The sequence below is a fragment of the Sylvia atricapilla genome, chromosome 5, assembly GCF_009819655.1.
Source record: "Sylvia atricapilla isolate bSylAtr1 chromosome 5, bSylAtr1.pri, whole genome shotgun sequence".
Lineage (NCBI taxonomy): Eukaryota > Metazoa > Chordata > Aves > Passeriformes > Sylviidae > Sylvia > Sylvia atricapilla.
Window position 1 is genome coordinate 8,395,681 of NC_089144.1, and position 20,330 is coordinate 8,416,010.

Sequence of the window (20,330 nt, forward strand, 5' to 3'; positions counted from 1 at the left end):
ATGGACATCAGCCCAGCCCAGGAAAAGGCTGCCATAAATGCTTAGCAGTAGTGAGAGTTCAACAGGCAACTGATGGAGAAACATGAAGGTGAGGCTGAGCAAAGTCCATCCCCTCACCCCACCAACAGTTACAGATGGGGACCACAGCCTATGAGGAAGTGGAATAACCTCGGAAAGAATGATGGAGAAGGGAGAGAGGGGAAAAAATAAAAACCCACACCTATTCAAGTTTCCCATGCATTCTTGTATTTTCTCCCAAATCCAAAGTTGACAAAACCTCTTTCATTTTGCACACAAAACCAAAATAACTCATCGCTCAAGAGACTCCACACAGCTGGAAATGAGCTCCAGCCAGCATCATAACCCACTCACCTTCACACACACACAGAGCAGCTCAGCTCCCCACCTTCTGCAGCCTGGTGCACACACATGGCTGCATAGGAACAGGGACAAAAGATGGAGATGAGCAGCCACTTTCTATCAGCAATTCTGAGGCTTCCTTAAAGCATGAATAGAGTCAAGGAAAACTAAAGAAAAATCCATAATTTCAAGGAAACACGGAAATTGTGCTTTACGTAAGTCTGCAAGGAAGATACAAAGCCTCTTCCTAACAAACCAAACAGCTGAGCTTATTGCCATAAGCTTACCCAGCTCGTACTAATTTGGTCATATTCGTAAAAAATTAACGTTTTAATGGTGTCTTTTATATTCTATTGCCTCATAACTGCTGATGATAAAAAGTTATGCACACAAGTTAACAACTACATATCTGAAGCTGCTTGAAACAACTGGAACAAGATTATCTTAGAGCAAGTCTTTAAATAAAGCAGGGCATACCAACAAATCCAGCTGTACTTCTCTGCAAAGGGGGAACCTGCTGTTGGCATCACCACCAAAGCACACACATTTGCTAAGTGGCATTTCTTCCAAGAGAAGACAGCTCCTCTCTTGAAACAGCTGTACTAGCAAGTTTTCCACTAGGTTTCAACATGAACTGAACACATGGAAAAAAAAATCTTTGCCAGATTGGTCCATTCAATCCCAAACATGGGGTAACACCTGAATCCAATGGTGTCTATACTTGATGGATCAGCTTTTTGGTTCATTAACCAAGCCTGTAAAAGCACTCTAAATTACCATACTTCTTCTATGCTCTATTACAAAAAAAAAAAAAAAAAAAAACCCACCCAGTACTTTCTTGTCTCAAAATGTCACAGATACAACGCAAAGCCTGTCAGGCTGCTAAGATAATCCAAACCCAATGACAGCAAATAGCAACCTGGCACATGTTGAGCCTTCAGACTCAAAATAGACCCAAATTAATGCAAAGATAGCAGGAGGGAGTTTAGTAACAAAGCGAAGAAACTAAGGGAGAAGAAATAAGATTATATCACTCATCATTTCAATCAGACCAAACAAGTTAAAAGCCAGCTAGAGGATGGCATTTACGTCTGCCTCTAAGGCTGGGATGAGGGCCAGAATTACACTCCTTGATCTGACTTATTTATGCCACGCTGACACTTCAGCTGGCAGTGATAAAGGTGCAAAGGCCAAAGTGCTCTGAGGCAGAGCCATGTACACACAGGGCATCTTTCCAAGCAATCTTGTCTGGGGTAAGAAGCAAGGAGCAGGGGGAGCCACGGTCCTCACACCATCCACCACCTGCCACCATAAAACCACTCCAGCTGGGTCCATTCCAAAGCTTCCTCAGTCCACAAATGAGACTTCTGGAGAGATCCCACCGTTCTTTATGCAGCCACTCCTACAAAATGATGTGTTTTTCTAAGTCAAAGCCAGAGAGAAGGCAGTGGTCCCTCATGTTAAAACTGAGAGGCCACCTCACCAGCTGGACCACCCACAGACCTCCAAAGACCTCCTGAAAACTCCCTAAGGAATGTGGGAATGGAGTCCAAATGAAGGCAGAGAGTGACATTTTTGGCACTTCTGTCAGCTTCTTAACTGGGATTTCTTCCAGCTCTAACAAATTCCCAATTACTTAAATAATATTTACATATTAAAAAAAAAATCTTGGAATTTTAAAACCTAAACCAGATTTCACTTTTCAAGAAGGATCCCAAAAGTTGAATTACAAGTCAGGCTCAAATTCCAGTATAGGGATAGCAAGCCTTTTGTTTATACAACACAAATATTTTAGCAGATACAGTCTCTCAAAGTCATGGAAACTTGGATTTCTGAGACTTTTTGCATTAAAGTCAGAAGTATACTCAAGATTGCAGAATATGATGGAACCACCAACTAGCACTGAACTCCCACAAACCTATGATTTGCTTACATGATTAGCATATTAAAAAAAAAAAAAAAAAAAAAAAAAAAAAAAAAAAAAAAAAAAAAAAAAAAAAAAAAAAAAAAAAAGAAAAAGTTACACCACATTATTCTTGAATATTTTAGGGATCTCCAGAGCAAAATGTGCCTAGAAGCAAATTACAAAATATCAAATTTGGTGAAGGGAGAGAAGAAGGAAAAGAAAGATGGTATCTTTGGATTTTTTTTGTTGCAGACATCTGGAGCCTCCATCCAGCTGCAGGATCTAGGCAGGTGGACTAAACTTGAACAGGACTTGTGGCTGGAAATGGGAGTCTGCTCTAAACAACACCTTAGTCTTGGAAGAAGAATTGACAAGTAACATGGACCTGCTGTCTTCAGGGTGAAACAAAAAGCTGTAAATACACAATGAAGGGATAATTCATCCTCCCATGGATATCCCTGCCAAACCATTCCATTTATTGAACAGTACAAAAGCTTCAGAAACTAAACAGCAGTTTTAATCAGGGACTGTTCTAGTTTTTTGTTGCTGCTCTCAACTTTGATGCCCCACAGCTTACCAGAGGCATCAGGCTTTTCAAAAGACAAACTGCAACAAGCAAAATAAAAAACTCTCCTGACTAAACCCATTCCTTAGAAAAGGCAGGCACACAATCCAGAGACATGAAAGCAAGTTTTTCCAAATTAGAAGACTGTTTTCAGTGCAAAGGTTTCTGAATGCCCAGGAATCACAACTGACACTGAGATCACAAAGCTGCATCTGATTTCTATATAACTAGCACCAAGAACTTTGACCAAGAGTTCACACATGGACAGAAAAAAAAGTCTTTGGATTTGGTATATAGTTAACATGTCTACAGAAGAGGTCAGACCACTTCATACTGGCATTCTTAACAAGGGTGCACACTGGACTGTAATCACACTGCTAGTTATGACTGCAGTTTTCAAAACAACTTTTACTTTAAAATATTAATCTACTACTAAGTCCTTATTTAAACATAAAAATAAGCTATTTCAGTTATCAACTTGTAAGAAAAGAAAACCTGCATGCTTGTAGCTAATCCACCTCAAGGGTTCGTGTCTGGTGCTTCCTCTGTGGTTCAGAAACATCAGCAATGCATCTGCTTCCTAAACACACTTTCCCATGTCCCACGTCAGATAATGAGCAATCTGTGGTCGTTCAGTCATCTTCAAGGTCAAACCCCTTCACAGTGTTTCCAGTAAGTATATGTGTCTTTAACTGAATTTTCTCCTGCCTTTTACAAGAATGCAGTATTCACGTAGCAACATAACCATTGATTTATAAAGTTCTAGAAAACATCACCCTGTGTAACTACCAACACTTAGTTCTGCTGGAGCTTTTGAAATGAGAAGAGGAAGTAAAAAAAGCAAGGAAACGGATGCTCAGTTTTGTGTCAGTCTATGTGTAGTGTTTTCAAAACCCATCTAACACAATTGTTCAACAGTTAAATATACACACACAAAATATTTTGTTCAGTGAATGAGGTCTGCTGTACTTTCATATTCGCTCTCAGATGTTATTATGAACTTTAAGCCAGATGAGAAGAAAGCCTCCTTCAGGGTAAAACAAACAGCTGTCGTTTGCTTCAGACAATAAGGAATATAAACTGCATGGAAGGATTTTCCATGAATTAATTGTCACCAACAACAGACTAATGAGTCACAGACAACAGCTTAATACTTAGAGTTCATTGCTAAAGAAAAAAAAATATTTATGCAATTTCAAAGTATTAACAACAAAACACAAAATGAGTTTTGAACAGATCCTTGTACTGTCTCAAACCAGGTTAGCTGAATGCATCCAAGTGACATCCAAAGTGGACACTGGACACGGCCAGGTTTGCACTGCACCAGGAATACTGGACTGAAAATGTCAGCCATTGTTTCGCTCTCAAAAAGCATATACTGTCCCTGCTCTCCTTTAACAGAGGACTGCAAGGGCCAGAGAGCTTCACCAAGCAAATTCAAACTGCTAAACAAAGTTCCACATTCCTCTTGCAAAATATTCCAAGAAATGGTATTTGCGCTTCATTTATTTTCAAGAGGCATAAGTGATCCAGCATTAGATAGAACCTTTGTTGGCAGAACCCTCAAACTGGGGAAAGACTGCTACTGGAAAAAACAGGAAAGAAGCAGAAATAGCTATACAAAGAGTGTATTTGCTGTAAAAATATTGCCTAATACAGTTTTCTGGGAAAGTCAGAAGTATCCCACTTTGGCTGGTTATTCCATGACTGAAAGTAAAAAGAGTTGTTGAATGTATGTACAATCATCAGTCCCACAAACAACTCTGCCAGGGAGGGAAGACAAAGTTTTTCTAAATAGGCCGAGATCCTTCTTAAGTATCCAAAGCTTTTGTATTCACAAAATTTCTTTCAAATAGAAAAGGGCTTGCTTCAGATAATCTGGAAGAGAAAAGAAGAGAGTTCGCATTTCTGCAGAAAACTCTTGACATTAGTTTCATTTACTGCAAGTTTCCAGGAAGCTCTTACATCTGAAGAAAATCTTGCAAGCACAGCACCTTGCAGCAGCTGGCAGCTCTCTTCAAGGATAATGTGCCCAACCACACTGTTCACATTCCCCTCTGCACAACCACAGGTGATCCCACATGGCTGCTGGGACCATACAGGCTTTTACACAAAACCAAGCCACACTGCATTCATACTACATTTCTGTACAAAAAGTGATCTTGGACACTTGGAGATATCTTCTGGGTTATTTTGTAAAATTAACTTTTAAAGGAGTGTGAGATATAGGATAAAAGCACTGCAGAAGTGCAAAGAATTATAAACTTACTCTAATTTGTAATAACACCTGCAGTGGTTTAATGCTTTGAAAAGTAAGACTACATAAAGAATATATTCAGACAGATTGCCCCTTTTTCCTGCTTCTTCCAATGACATCATCCTTGCAGGGTGATGCAAGACCTAGCACTCAACAGAGATGTTTTTTACTGTTATCTGACGAACCCACCAGTCCAAAGACACCCAAGTGTAAGTCTCATCAGGATGCTTTGGATGTTTCACTGGTCCCAAGTTCCACACTTCATAGCTACCTTTGCTCCACACAAACAGGATGGCAGCTGCTGGGATTCAAACATCTCAGCTACAGACAGCAAGGTATGAGCAGGCAACTCCTTCAGCACCACTCCCTGTCTCATAAGGGAAAAGGCAAGGGAGAGAGAAGATGAAGAAAGACCCTAACACAAAAATGAGTTCAGAGATTGGTCTGTAATGCACAGTCCTTCCTGCACTTGATGTGAATCAGGTAAAGGTTGTGTTCATCATGCAACAGGGGCCATGCAACTGCAAGGAATCTCACATTGAAGGTACACAGCATTTCATCTTCGGGTGCTTAAAATGTTTTTTTGGTTTTTTTCCTGTTCTAACTTGGTATCTCATTGCAATAGTTGAGCATTTCACAAAATGCTCAGGAGCCCAGGCTATTGTTCCCTGCACTACCAGAATGGGGTTATAGGTATTTTCAGACTGGTCTCTGCTGTTAAGATCTGTAAGGCTCAAACTGGACACCCCATCCTCTCCAGACAGTGCAGAAAGCATAAACTCACCCATTTTCCGGGATATCCCTGGAACAAAATCTGACACTGATAGTGGTACCGCTACTACAGAAGTGTCATGGGATGCAGTTTTACCTAAAGCACACAAACATACAGTTGCCTGGATTCTGATCTGGCGCAAATTACAGTAAATTACAGGGTTTAGACACCTTCACCAGCCCTAACACAACTAGGTGGGCCCCTGAAGCTTTACAGCTACAGACACCACTGGGCTCTAAAAAACAACATAGAATAAAAATATATCCTCATCAACACAGCAGCAGGGACTACTCAAGGTGAAGTCCAAAAAATGCCTGCATTTTAAGAGATCCTTCTCCACATACCTTAATGCTTCCCCACCCCTATGGCTCTGACATTCCTGAAAAACTGCTGACAGCTAGAAATCTGCACACCTCTCTGTAGCCCTGTGACACTTCCCCAGGAATTACAACACGCTTTTAACCTTGAGAAGTGCAGGAAGGTATTTTAAAGCAGTTACGGTGCACACCTGGGAATGCAGAGGAGAGATCCAGAAAGAAAGAAAAACATGCAAACCATTTTCCAAACGCAGAAGGAATGTGGAACCTCAGGCAGTAAAATACATAGTGAAAGGCAGGACAACTTTTTTCTGAAGGTACCGCTAAAGCTAAAATTCTCTTAAGAAGTCAGATTTTTCATGAACATTTCTAACTTAAGAAGCCAGTTTTCAAAATTTAAGCTAATGATACATTTTAGTTTATGAATTAAACCCTGCCTTGAGAGCCATCTAAAGATGCTTGTGTACCCTTCCCTGAAAAATCTAGTACTAATTTTAGACTTCTGAAAATTGGTGGGTTTCCAAACCAGTGAATTTGATGTGTTCTGTATGGCAGTAACTCTGATACCTGACATGAATACTGACGGAACAAGTGGCTTTTAAACATGGCAAAATCCCAAGCATTAGTAATGCTAGATACCAATACAAACTGCTGATACTCCTGTCAAGTAATCCGGTAAGAGAGTTGTAGCAGCTGGAAACTAATTGTACTCAGTCATTAATTGCATGCATCAGTCCAGCTTGAAGAGTATGGTTTTGTTCTTTCCAATTAAGGTAACTACAGACCTCTCGTGTTGTGAAGTTACTTTTGGTGGAATACTAAGAAATTTTGAAAGGTGCCTATTAACCACTATATTTGGACATAGAGAAGGCAAGCAACTGCCAACTGCTTTTTTGACATGATTTTTTTACATTCTTTAAGAATCTTCAAAAATCCTACCTTAATCAACCGTACATATCTACATTAACAGAAGGGGACACTTAACGGTAAAGAAATGAGCATCCCCTCTCAAGGAGTCTGATGTAAAACCCAAGGATAAAGTGATATTTTGTGCTTTATGCCTTTTTCTTGCTCTTCTCTCTCCCTCCTGTCCATGACCAGTGCTAGCAGCATTACACCAACATCTTTATTCTCCACCTTGAAGTGTTCACCTAAAAATAGAAACCCCGTTGACCTAAAAATAAAGCCCCTGTTTACAAATTCTGTATTTAACATCAACTACAGAATTACCCGTATACGCACACAGCATCCAAACTTCTCTCAGTTTGGTCTGCAGACAGCTGCTCACCTCCTGGCTCATCTCTGGGGAAATGCAGGTACGCAGAAGGTGCCCAGGGGCCAGGCAGGTCAGCCCCAACAGAGGACAAGGGAGGCTGCTGGAGAACCCAACCAGCCCCCAGCAGGAATGTGCCCTCACAAATGTAAGCACACATTCATTCTAAGCTGCAGCAAGCTCTGTTTCAGACAGCAGTCTGTATCAACGCACCCCAAAAACACGTCCCCCTGTGACTCAGCATCCGATGCTACGCTTATTAGGCATGTGTAGCCAGTAAACCCAGTCAGAAATCCCTTAATCACAGGTCAAAAGAGTTGTCAAAGCCTGCACTGATGGGATCAGGAAAATGCTGAAATGTTTTAAACAAGGAACATTAGCTACTATGGAAGAGCAAAAGTACTCAGAAGCTGCATCAGTGATTTACAGCACCAAAGTGATCTCTTGGACCTGCGTCCAAAAAAGAAAACATGCACAATTTACTTCAGAAGTTTCTTATTTTTAAAGGATACCGGGAAACACGAGACCACAACTGCAGTATTGTGCCCAGTTCTGAGGGCCCCAGCACAAGAGATACATGGACATACTGGAGATAGTCCAGCATCTCTGGAGCATCTCTGCTGTAAGGAGAGGCTGGGAGAGCTGGGACTGCTCAGCCTGGACAAGAGAAGGCTCAAGGGGAGGATTTTATAAATGTATATAAAAAACTGAAGGGAGGGTGTAGAGAGGACAGAGCTGGGCTCTGCTCAGTGGTGTCCAGTGACAGAAGCAGAGGTAATGGGCACAAAGTGAAACACCAGAAGTTCTCTCTGAACATCAGGAAACACTTTTTTTACTGTGGGGGTGACTGAGAATCTGCACAGGCTGCCCAGGAAGGCTCTAGAGTCTCCATCCTTGGAGATACTCAAAAGCCATCTGGACTTGTCCCTGAGCAACCTGCTTTAGCTGGCTCTGCTTCAGCCAAGGGTTGGATCAAGTATCTCCAGAGGTCCCTTCTAACCCCAGTCATTCCATGATTCTGTGAAACAAAAAGATGAGTTCTCTTCATTACTGATGAAACACCTGGAACAAGTTTTAAAAAAATATATCAACCTTCATCTAACCTGTATCTACAGGTGAAGTGTTCTTTATGGGCCACCACAGAATACTTTCTGCATTAACCTCGGATTGATAGGAAGCTGCAAGTAAGCAAAATTTCAGTTTTTATTAAAATGCAAATTATTTTTTAACCTTAGAGACCATTTTAAGTATTTTCAAGGCATGTTTAGAGAATACTTCTTGTGGGGATCTTTTCCTCATTAACACAGGCAAATATTAAAAATATCTAGTGACCCAAGATGCAAATAGAAAGGATTTTTCAATGCAAGTGAACAAGTTGAAATCTTTACCTTCCAGTATGCTCAGAAGCAAAAAAAAAAAAAAAAAAAAAACCAGCATATTTAAGACTGCTGAAGATCTGGTCTTGTAAGCCATAGAATTAAATTTACTGCTCCCAGAGAAGGCACCAGGAGAAAGGTTTGGGTGTTCAAGGGAGAAGGGGAAACAAAGCAAGAGTGCTCCCACCCACAAATACAGTATTTCTGATTTGCACCTGATAACTGCTCTTTCAGTTTAGTCAAGACAAGAAGATTTACTGTGCAAATGAAACCATACTATTAAGGTGAAGAAAAACATCCAGAACCTACTCTCTCTGAAGACTGCAGAGCCTGTTAATATTTATGAAGTCTGAAGTAGCTTCGAAGTAGCTTCAAAGACTCCTTACTTCATTTTCTTATGTCATAACAAAAAGCAGCACTAAGTCATTAAATTTTAAGGGGCGTGCACAACTGAACCATAAGTCTTTTAGTAAATTCTGACCTCTAGGAAAAGGTCCAGTTTCTTTGGTCTGTGAGTGTGTGTCCTATAGCAACGGTGATGAACATAGGGAGCAAAGAGGAAACTTGCATGTTCAGAAACTTCAAAGACCAAAACACACAAAACCCTCAAAGCATCCAACATTATGACTACGCTACATTTTTTGTCTGTATTATGAAGCACTACATTTCTTGCCTGTATTTCTGTGGACAGATTACCTCATGGATTAACCTGCCAGGTTAAGGGCAGTGGGCAGAGAGAAAATCTGTTTTGAAAAACCCTGAATAAGCACTTGCTGTCCAAAGCTTTCCCTCTGATCAAACTCTGTGTCATAAAAATAACACATGAGAGAAAGTGATCTCTCCTCCTAGCATGGATGCTGCCACGCAGATATTCTTTAGCTGCAAAAATCTATGTAGGAAAAGAAACAGAACGAGTGTTACAGGATAAAGCTAGAAAATCGCATACTTTATTTGGGCCTGACATAGGTTTGGACAAGAGAGCCTCCAATTCTAGAAAACAGAATTCTCTGAACATAATTCTGAAGTATTTTTGTTATAGCCAGGGCTTTCAGGATTTTGAAGTTAGAGAGCATTGCTGTTAAGCCTGATAAATACTGAGGGTAATGAGAGGAAGGAAGAGACCACAACAAACCATTAAATAGCTACATAACTTTAACCCAAAAAAAAATCAGTGAGGTATATGTTGCCCTTGACTCAAGCCTTCCTGAACAGTATTTATTACCTAGGCTTATAAAAAACAAAACATCAGGAAATGTGATCTATTACTCCTTAAATAAAAAATTATTTACTGTAAAATTGTTAATGGGACCATATGTTATGCAAAACAAAGACTGGTGTTCAAGAGTCCCTACAGATTTGGTGGTGATGCAGTCAAAAAATAAATTGTGAATTTTCAGCAGACAAAATAAGGAGAAATGAGATCTTTGTTATTCTCCCAACAGATCTGTCATCATTTTGGGGCTTAAACAGTTAATGCCTCTCCCTAGCTTTGACGTTTCTGTATTAAGGATTGAATACTCAAGTAGCAGAATGATGCTGAAGACACACTACATATATGTAGTATCACATGTATGTACTTCCTATGGATCCACAGACAATGTTTCATACCCAGGACCTATACCTGACCTCTAACAGCAGCACCAACCACTTCTCAGACACTGCAAGGGTTCCCTTGCCAAAATAAAGTATTCCAGCTGGGATTTTTTCCCCCCAAGGTCTCAAACAACACTGAATCTCTTTGGCACATAACACTGCTCCAGCCATTCATTCTTATAATGAACTTCTATTCCCATAACCTTTCAGTATCACTCACAGGGAGAGAAGAGGTAGGGGCAGAGAACAGTTTCTGCTGTAAATCACTGGGAGTTTCCAGCTGGAAAGACAACAGGCCTGCCCGATTTTGCCTCATTTGGGATCTCCCTTCTCCCAGTCTCTTTGAAACTGGGTCCCATGAAAGAGCAGAGCCAGGGCAGGCTTTTCCTAGCTGCTGCCCTGAATTCCTCCCCGTCCCCACAGGTCCCAGTGCCAGGTCACCAGGACACAGCGATGCTGGCAAGGCGTCAGGCAGGAGGTCAAGGCTTGGGTGATGCCTTCACCCAGAGCAGGAGCTGCACCATGCCAAGGAGGGGCACACAGACATCCAAACAGCAGCAGCCAACCCCAGGCTGCTGGAGAGCCACCCCCTGGCCAAGGACATGCTGAGCAAATCATATCACAGTAGTGCCACAGTTAAATGAGGAAAACAACCAAAACCAAACCAAACTCCATCAGTCTGATACGTGAACTCAGGTTAGTCCCCCCTACCACGGTCCGAAACCAGCTCTAAGAGCTTACCTGCAGAGCAGGATGCATGACATGGCTCATTGCAGCTCAGTCTGGCATCTCAGCCCAAAACCACCTTCATTAGGGCACAGGGATGAGCCAAACATTCTTGTGGCCACCATACGAAAAATAGTGAAACATAACTCAGGCTGTCATGGAATTTTGCACAATTCAGTGCCATAACAACACCAATTCTGTATTTCATCAGTTTCAGCGCTGGTAGCTTAACTGTCAGCTTAGGAAGAAGACAGACTAGAACTAAAAAAAAAACCACTCCCTTTCTGAACAACTAGATGTGGCATTTGATAACTAAATACAGCATTAAAAAAAGTAGTTAAGCAAACGCTTCTAATTTTGTGGAATGAAACTGTATCACATGTTAAAAGCAAAGGCAGAATACTGCCAGATAATGCAAAGCACAGGGACCTGAGAGCCCTACTTTATTAAATATTTCCTCTCCTCACACACATCTCAACTACCACTGGAAATGTCATACCAAGAACTTGTCCATCATTCATTCCATAATCACGCAAGCTTAACAGCACCACATTTACTCATCTAAAACACCTGGACCGCATCAAGGCAAGACACAAAAACACGACAAAAAGCTGTCATTTCCCATTTGCGCCCACGAGCTCAGCGATGACCCACAGCAGAACGCGGAAAGCCACAAAATGCACGCGTACCTATTGACCTGTCTGGAGGAGTCCAGGCTCCCAGCCTGAATTGCAAAACAGCCATTTACCATGCCATCCTCTCCGTCTCCTTGCGAGTAAGCTCTCCAGCAGCATTCCTCTGCCTCTGCCGCTCCAGCACTCCCGTGCCTCCCCGCTCCACACCAAGGTGCATCCAGACACTGCATGCTCCGAGGAATCAGCACATCGCTGCCTGCTCTTTAACACGAACGCGCGGCCGGCCCTGAACTCGGCTGGGCACAGCTAGCGCTCAGGAACCAAACCTCACAGCAGAACCTGCATTCCCAGCTCCTATTGCTAAATCGGATGCCACCCAGCTGCCACCCCGGCCGGGGGCGGGGGGAGGTGAAGGAGGGTGTGACGCAGCTCCCGCCGCTCTCCCTCGCCAAGGGAGATCCCTGCCCGCAGCCGGGGAACACCGCCGAGCACAGCCAACGCCGGGAGCGCGGCTCCGCCGGCGGCGGGCACGGGCGGCCACCGCGCCGTCCCCACGGAGCTGCGGAGCCCGGACAGGTCGGGCTGCGTGTGCACACAGGGATGTGACCTTTCTCGGCTGCCCCGCCGCCCCACGCGCTGTGTTTACTACGGCCGCTGCCTCCTGGCGATGCCAGCGCCGGTCCCCGCAGCCCAGGGCGGCTCCTCCGTGCCGGGAGGAGAAGAGGGCCAGCGCTCGGCCCAGGGCGGGGAGGGGACAGCCGGGGAGGGGACAGGCGGACAGCCCCCGCGAGCACCGGGACAGCGGCCCGCCCGCCGCAACCGCCCGGACAGCCGGCCACCGGCCCGCACCCTCCGTCCGCCCCTGCCCCGGCCCCGGGAGAGCCGAACAAAAGGGAGCGAAGGCACCAAAACACGGCAACCCCCTCCCGAGGGTCCCCGTCCGAGGGCGGCGAGAGACACCGCGCCCCGCACGCCACCCTGCCCCAGGGAGGTGGCGCCGGGCTAGTACGTAAAGGTGCAGACACCAAAAAAATAATATGATTGTTGTTATTATTATTATTTCCCCGAGACGGCCGGCGCCGCACTCACCCTGCTCGGAAATCGGAGCAAACTCTCATTCACGCTCCCCGCCGTGCCCAGGCCGCCGGAGCCAGGCGACGCCCCGAGAGCCGCCGGCCGCTGTGCCGAGCCGGGCCGGGCCGGGCCGGGCGCGCCCGCTCAGCCCGGACAAAGCGCGGCGCCGCTGCGGGCGAGGCGGCAGCAGGTGCCCGTCCGCGGCCGGGCCGTGCCGAGCGCCCCGCGCAGCCGCCGCCGCCGCAGCGCCCGAGCCGCTCTCCGGGGCCGCGCTGCGCGCCCGCCCCGCCCCCGGCGGCCCCGCGGCGGGAGCCCGCAGAGGCGGGGGCGGGCGGAGCCGGCGGGCGGGCCATGGGCGGCGCGGCGCGGCCCGGGCCGCAGCGGCGGCGGCGCGCAGCGAGGCGCCCCGCCGGTCGCAGCCCGGTCGGGAGCGGAGGCGGGTGCCGGTCCCGCGGCCCACCCGGCGCGGCGCCCGGCGGATCCGCGCGGAGCGGCAGCGAGCGGCCCCTGAGCCCCGCCGTGCGCACCTGCCCCGCGCCGCCCCGGCGCCCGGAGCTCGCCTGCGGAGGAGTCCGGACGCCCAGCAGGCAAGACCCTCCCCTGCGCCGGCCGCCTGCGGTGCGGCAGCGGTGGGCACCGCACGCCGCAGTGTCCGCAGCGGGGCCGCGCTGCCCGAGCGTGCGGGCTGCCGCACCGCGGTGCCGTGTGCGGGCCGCCCTGCCCTGCCTTGTGCCGCACCCCGAGCCCCGCACGGTCGTTCTCCGGGCTTGGCGAATGCACCCAAACGCTGTCGGCCTTGCCGGTGCTTTGCTGCGGTCGTAGGAATGGCATGGCCGGAGCTCGGTGAGCTCCGGTTCAGCGGGGCTGGGGGCGAAGGCCGGGCCGCGGCGGGCCGGCGGTGCCCACGGGCCGGGCTCTGCAGGCTGAGCGCACACCGCTGAGGAGCCCCCAGGGAGAGAAGGGATTGTCATCCTGTGTGCAGACCCCCACTGTGACAACACTCCGTGAGGCTGTTAATTATTTAGTACCTGTATAGGGCTGTAAGCCATGCTCGTGCACTGTTGTGTTTTTCGTTGCTTGTGGTTAACCCTGATCTTTTCTCCGTAGCTTAAAAAAAGGGAGTATATGCCATAAGAAACCCTCTTATTTCTCATTCCTCTCACCTCCGCTCTCACGGGTTTGCTGATGCAGGGGCTGCCTGACCGAGCGGCTGCTGTGCAGCATAAGAAAATATTATACAATTTTGTAATAGATTTGTCTACCTCAGCATGCGCCTGTACCGCAATGGAGATGAGCTGAGGTTTGCTGCTCGGCGTCCTCCAGCGAGCCCCTGGAGAGGGTGGCCCTGTCTCCACTGCTTATCTCCAGATTTGTCCATTTGTAGGGTGGTCATTGATGGCTCGTTCTGTGCTCACCAGCGTCCTTGTATTTCACGTCGTCTCGTGCCCTTTGCAGGCTGGCTTTGTAACTCTTTTATTTTTTGATATCAAGAATTTATGAATCAAAAGGTGGGGGAGTGTGGAGGCTGAGTCAGATCGTGAAAAAGGAAAGCCAAGTGAGAGCGTGCAATTGCATATCACATTTACAAACATGGTTTCATTCATCTCCATATGTTGCTCCTGTTACTACTAATAAAGCTCTGGTTTCTCGGATTGGTACTACCCTGGGAACACTGATCTTCCTGGGGTTTTTTCTCTATAGCCTCCATAGTATTTATGTTACAATATGTTATTTTCCTGATTATGTTTTCATTATATTGAACACGTTAATATCAGAAAGAATTTGATAATATGAATGTACTTCCCACACACTCCCTCTTGTTCCTATTATTTGATGTGCAAAGGAGTGACAGTTTATTTACCGACAGCAATTTTTTTTCCCTCTGTACTGGTTATATTTCCTAATTACAGTAACAAAAAAGGCTTTTTTTTCCTGAGTGCTTACCCCTCTTTCCTTCCTGTTTCTTGCCTCATTTTACTAATGATAGCCAAATCCATCACAATGATTTTGGAGCTGCAGGAATTTTACCTTTGTCTACTGAAAGATTTCTACAGAATCCTCTATAGGCAAAGGGAGCCAGAGACAAAGGTCTACTTTGAGCAGAATGGTGTCTGGGGTTTTCTTCCCCAGCAGGAAGATACAACTGTTGAGTGTACAGTAATTAATTTAATCCAGCATTGAGAGAGAAGGAAGAATGATTGTATTGGGGAAGAGGTTTTGTTTTTTTTTTTTTTTTTCAAGTATCAGATGTAAGATTTAAGCGGCAGTTTCAATTACCTCTGTGATTTCTGTTCCAGACAAAAGGCAGCAACCTAGTACAAAGGTATCCTTGTCTTCTCCCAGTGTTGTCCTTTGTTCTCCTTGGGTTTAGCTTGTCACTTCCTGGGGTTTGCCTCTGTCCCTTGTTGGGACAGCAGCATCTCTCACCCGTGACTCTGAGAAGTGCTGTACTAGCAGGTGATTTTTTTTTCCCACTGCTTATTTCACATCTTCTCTGCTGTGCAAGGTCTTTTTTTCTTCTTGTGACCCTTCTTATGGGTCTCTCTTTCCTGTGTCATATTTATTCTTCAGTGTTTCTGCCTTACCAAACATTGTCCTCATTACTTTACCTTCCTCCTCTCTCTGTTTTTTGTCTACTCATGTATTTTCTCTCATTTTTTCCCTTTCATATATCTTCTTCTAACATCTCTTTTTTTCCCCTCTGTGTCATTTTTTATGACCCTCTCCTGCTCTCTTCTTTTTGACATCTCACTTCTGTCCACTTCTGCCTAACTCTACCTTCCTCTTGACATTTCTTCTCCAAGCTGTTCCTTTGGTGACTGTCCTTTTCCTCTCTTACATTTACACATTTTATTTAAATATTAATATATGTTTGTATACATATATCTCCACATCTTTCACTCTCCAGCTGAATACAAGAAATTACTCATGCTGATAGTCTGATCCTATTTCATCCCTTTCTTAGCACGTGAAATACACTGCTCCTGCCCATCCTCAAACATAGGTGTTGGGTAGACTGAAGAATTAAGTATGTGGGAAATGTTCCTAAATTCAGATGTGTACTTAAGCAAGCATCTTGCTCAGGCTGCACTGTGAACAGAGCAGATGTTGTGTTCCCACTGACAGTACCAGAGGAGGAATTGAAGCCCCTTGAACTCAAGGACCTAATGACATTCTTTATACATTTCTCAAGTTCAGTTTTTTATGTAAATGAAAAGACTTTAATTTTAAATTAGGGACACTGCCATATCTTTGGAATATCCCTTGGATGCTGGACTGATCTCACAAAATATTTTTCTTTTTCCTCCCCAATTGTTTTGTTTTATGCATTTGTTAAGCCACTTTTGTGCAGCTATTGGAAGAGAAATGCTTTCTCCTCAGCATAGCTAAGCTCTTCCTCTGGAAGAGGTTCTGTGGGGGGTGAGACTGGGATTTCAGCTTGTCAGCTTCCCTTTTTTCTGGAGCCAGAGGGAGAGGAGAGAGCTGTGACTGCAGGATCATATGCATTGGGTGGGAGATGGAAGAATAGATGCATAATCCAAAAATGCTACATTAACCTCAGAGGGTGGGGGGAAGAGTTGTTTAATATTTTTTTCCTTTGGCTGTCACTGACTACAAACACCATCATTGGGGATCAAGGGCAAGTGTTAGATTTTGCTATTTAGATAAGAGTCTTAGTTTTAAAAAAATATATTTTATTATTTAAACTATCTTTTTTGTTGTTCAAAGGGCTTACTACTAACTGGCTGGAATGAAAACAGCTCCATCCCACGGATTCCACCTCCACTTTCTGGCAGCTTACCTGACTCATAAAGAGAGTGGGGGGTTTTATATGCCACCTACATCAACTCAACATTTTCCTTTGTGGTGAGACTTAATCACCACCCTTGTCATATTATTTCATCGACCCTCTTGGAGTAGGAATTCTTTACCTTTCAAACCAGCCTGAAAACTTCTTATAAAATAGGATGTAGGGTGTTGTTGTTTTTTTTTTTTTTTCCTGAATTTGGTGAAAGTACATAGGTGGTCCAATGCAGCAAGGTTTTCTGTGTTACTTTTTTAAAAAACAGCATTTACCTGAGGACCATGGAAGGGAGAGTTTCTGTTTGCAGAGAACACATCTCTGACACACTATGTGTCACCTGAAGAGTGGAAATCCATCAGCTGAAGGTAGAGGACCATCCCCCAGGTAATCCCTGCAGGTGGTGCGTACTGAGAGGGAAACTGTGGGCTTTTAGCCACAATGATCAAGGATGTAAGTGGGCAAAGTTTGTCAGAGGCAGTGTCTGTACTAAACAGGGTCAGCAAAGATGTACATGCTCTTGAGCATATCAGATATCTCCTTATAACCTGTTCCTTATAACCTGTATGACTGTCTCTTGTGGGGAGACAGATCATCTGAAGGACATTTGTCAAGCAGAAAATACTGCATGAAAGAAGACTGCAAGGTAGAAATGAAAACAAAACATAGAGGTGGCAATGCAATAGGTAGTGTGTACAGGAGGCAATGGAAGAAAGGGTAGGAGAGCAGAACCATCCCAGGTTTTGGGGAGTTACAGAGAGGACATGAGTTACTCTAGAGAGCTGAAGCAGAAAAGCATGTGACATTTTTTCTGAAGAAATTCTTGAAATGACATAGGGGAAGGGCAGAAGGAAAATATTCTGGAGCTCAGCACTTAAAAATAAAACCTAGTGTGAAGGGAGGCCAGGGAAAGCATTTGGTGAAAGTCTCCTCATTTCTCTGTCACAAAGGCAGGTAGAATCAAGCAACAGGAAGGAAAGGGGAAAATTGAAAGGACTGAAGCGAACCATTAGTAAATATCAGGGAAGGAAAGCTGCTTGCATGCTGACAGAAAGGCAGAAGTCCTCTTTGGGTCCTTTGGGGGACCTGGAAATTGACTGAGAAACAAGTGGGGTGCTACAAGATGGGAGACACAACATCCTGTCAGGAGTAGCTGTCTGGCCATACCTAATACCCATATAGGCTGTTTTCATTCTTGATGTGTTTGTCTTAGAATGCACTGCAGTTGCAGCAGCTCTGTCCTGAAGATATGGTGGCTGCAGCTGTCTTGACTGTCCTGCACCACCCATCTCTTTCTCCCGTGCCAGAATTAACCCCATGTTATCTCCTCTCCTGCACTGTGTGTCCTTAGCCCAGCTTCAGATATCCTCCTTATCGACTGCAGCTGCCTGATAACTGGGACACAACTCAAGACAAGGACTTTGCAGTCACCTGCAAAGATATGCTTCTGGAAGCAGAGGCACTAATGAGCTCTGTGGAGGGAGTGTGCTGGGAGAAGAGCAAAGGGTGAGCACTTCGTCTGAGGAAGAAACAGCTTGGGAGACTATCAGGATAAACCACTGGGGAAACTAAGGGCGTGGAAAGCTCAGGAGGAAAGTGAATGTGGGAGGATGGAGCCAAGGATGGTTAAAAATAACAGTATTGTACAGCTAATATGACACTCCACTGGCATTTTAAACCTGCTGCCTTTGAAAACCCTTCTGAGTTTTGAAAAGTGAGCTTTACATTTAATTGTTCTAATTGCTACTGACCATCCAGGACCATTGTCATTTTGTCCAGTAAACTCCCATTTTCTTCACTGCTGGTCTAGTGGTTGCAACCAAGTCTTCAGCATATTGCTCTTTGTACCCTTGCCTGATTTAAATATCAGTGTATCCCAAATTCTGCCTTGATTTCTCTGGGAGGGAGATGGTGTTTTATAGCTTGCATCAGCACAGTGACGAGCACACTAAATCCATGTGATAATGATGCTATCACAAATCAGAGGTAAAATGAAACACTATTCACAAGCAATTTGTACAATGTGGAATTTGGGCATGGGCTAACTTGACAGCCATTTCTTTTAAAGTTTCTGGAGAGCTGCCAGTTTTTTAGCACTGTGGCTGTTCAAAGTACTGTGTTAGTCTCTATACCAGTACCACGTGTGAGACAGGACCAAGTGGCAGCAAACCTGCTGGGGCTTTGAACCTCCTGGCACTTGTAATGGATGTGAGAAAAAGAAGGAAGGAACAATAAATAAAAGAATAAAGGAAGGAGAAGTACAAAGTGAAGGACATCTGTGCATTTTGATAACAATTCTTCAGTAGCACAGCAACATAGAAAAATTGCCTGGTTAATATAGAGCAGTAACTTGCTATGCCGGAGTTATTTCCTAGAATTTTTATAATACCAAGTTTTGTCTTAAAAATACGGAAGGAATGGATTTCTTTGTCTTTCTCCCCTCCTCCCTTTCCTTTATCTTCCCACTTCCAAGTAAGGATGTAAGTGAGGTTCCCTCTCATCTTCAGTGTAAATTTATTCGTGAACGTTTTTAAAACGGTTTATTGTTAGTTCTTGTTTCAGAGTTCACTTTTACCTTCTATAACTCTTGTGTCTTTATTGCCCATCCCTCTCTCTTTCTGGAGAAAAGCCAGCTTGCCTCTTCAGGGAAGCTTTGCCAGAGCTGGCTGTCCCAGCCCTGCTTCTCTCCTCTCCTTCCATCTAACAGACTCTCCATTTTCCTGTTTCCTACAGAAAATGACCTCTAATGCTCAGAGGACTCTCTGCCTATGGTAATGTGATCTGGTGGCAGCAGCAGAAAAAAATGTCAGCAGTCTCGGATCGTGTTCCCAATCCGGTTATTGAATGATGCGAGATCTGGGGAAGGACATTTATCTTTGTTTCCCTGCAGGCACCAGTAATAGTCACACATCCCTGTTTTACAGCAAAATTGCTTTTATCATTCCAAATTAATTATTAATACACACATTACAGTATTTTCAGTATCCTGTAGCAATGAAATCAGATGCTGTGCCACTTGCTGTCCTTTAGCTTGTGGCATGGCATGCAGCCCTTTTGAATATACCTGTTTGGCACCCTCACCTCCCATGTTTGCACTCTGTGTTCCCAGGCACCCAGGCTTTACCACCATGATAAAGCAGCTTTCACGTATCCCTGACTTTTTTTGATTGCATGCTTTCTACTATTTTTTCTGAAACCATTTTCAGGACTTGGTGAAATGTGAGTAATGTCACTGGGAAGTGATAATCGAAGTGAGAGACTCTCATTTAGAAGGAATGTCGGTCGTGATTGATTATATTGTAGCTGCACGCATCATGCCCTTGCCTGACACTTTCTCCCCATGTAGGGGAGAGTTGATGGTGGTCCAGGTCTGTTGAGCATAAATGCCTTAGACATATATACATACCTTGAAGGTTGTTAAAAGATTTTGCTGTGTTTATTTTATCCATGGCATTGAGAATCTGTGGTAACACCTACATTGGTCATGTACCTATCACATCACTCATAACAGCCTTAATGACCTTGGTCTGGTCTTCAGCCTAATATGGGCACATAGCTTTCCATTTCAGCATGGGTTTATGTCCAAATTATTCCCAGTCAGTGTGGTTTGGCCAAAGTACACATTTTGAGGTACAATCTCAGCTTTCGTTTCCTTTTGCTACATAAATTATCTG

General features: G+C 44.7%; 1 protein-coding gene across 1 annotated transcript in view; it reads right to left on the reverse strand.

Moving 5' to 3' along the window:
* The window catches only part of GRAMD4 (GRAM domain containing 4), a 71,871-nt gene extending 58,886 nt beyond the window's left edge, over nt 1–12,985 (reverse strand). Inside the window, exon 1 of the mRNA XM_066318604.1 lies at nt 12,870–12,985. Coding sequence (XP_066174701.1) covers nt 12,870–12,898 — 29 coding nt within the window. The 5' untranslated portion in view covers nt 12,899–12,985. The remainder of the gene's footprint in view (nt 1–12,869) is intronic.
* Between the last annotated feature and the right edge of the window lie 7,345 nt (nt 12,986–20,330).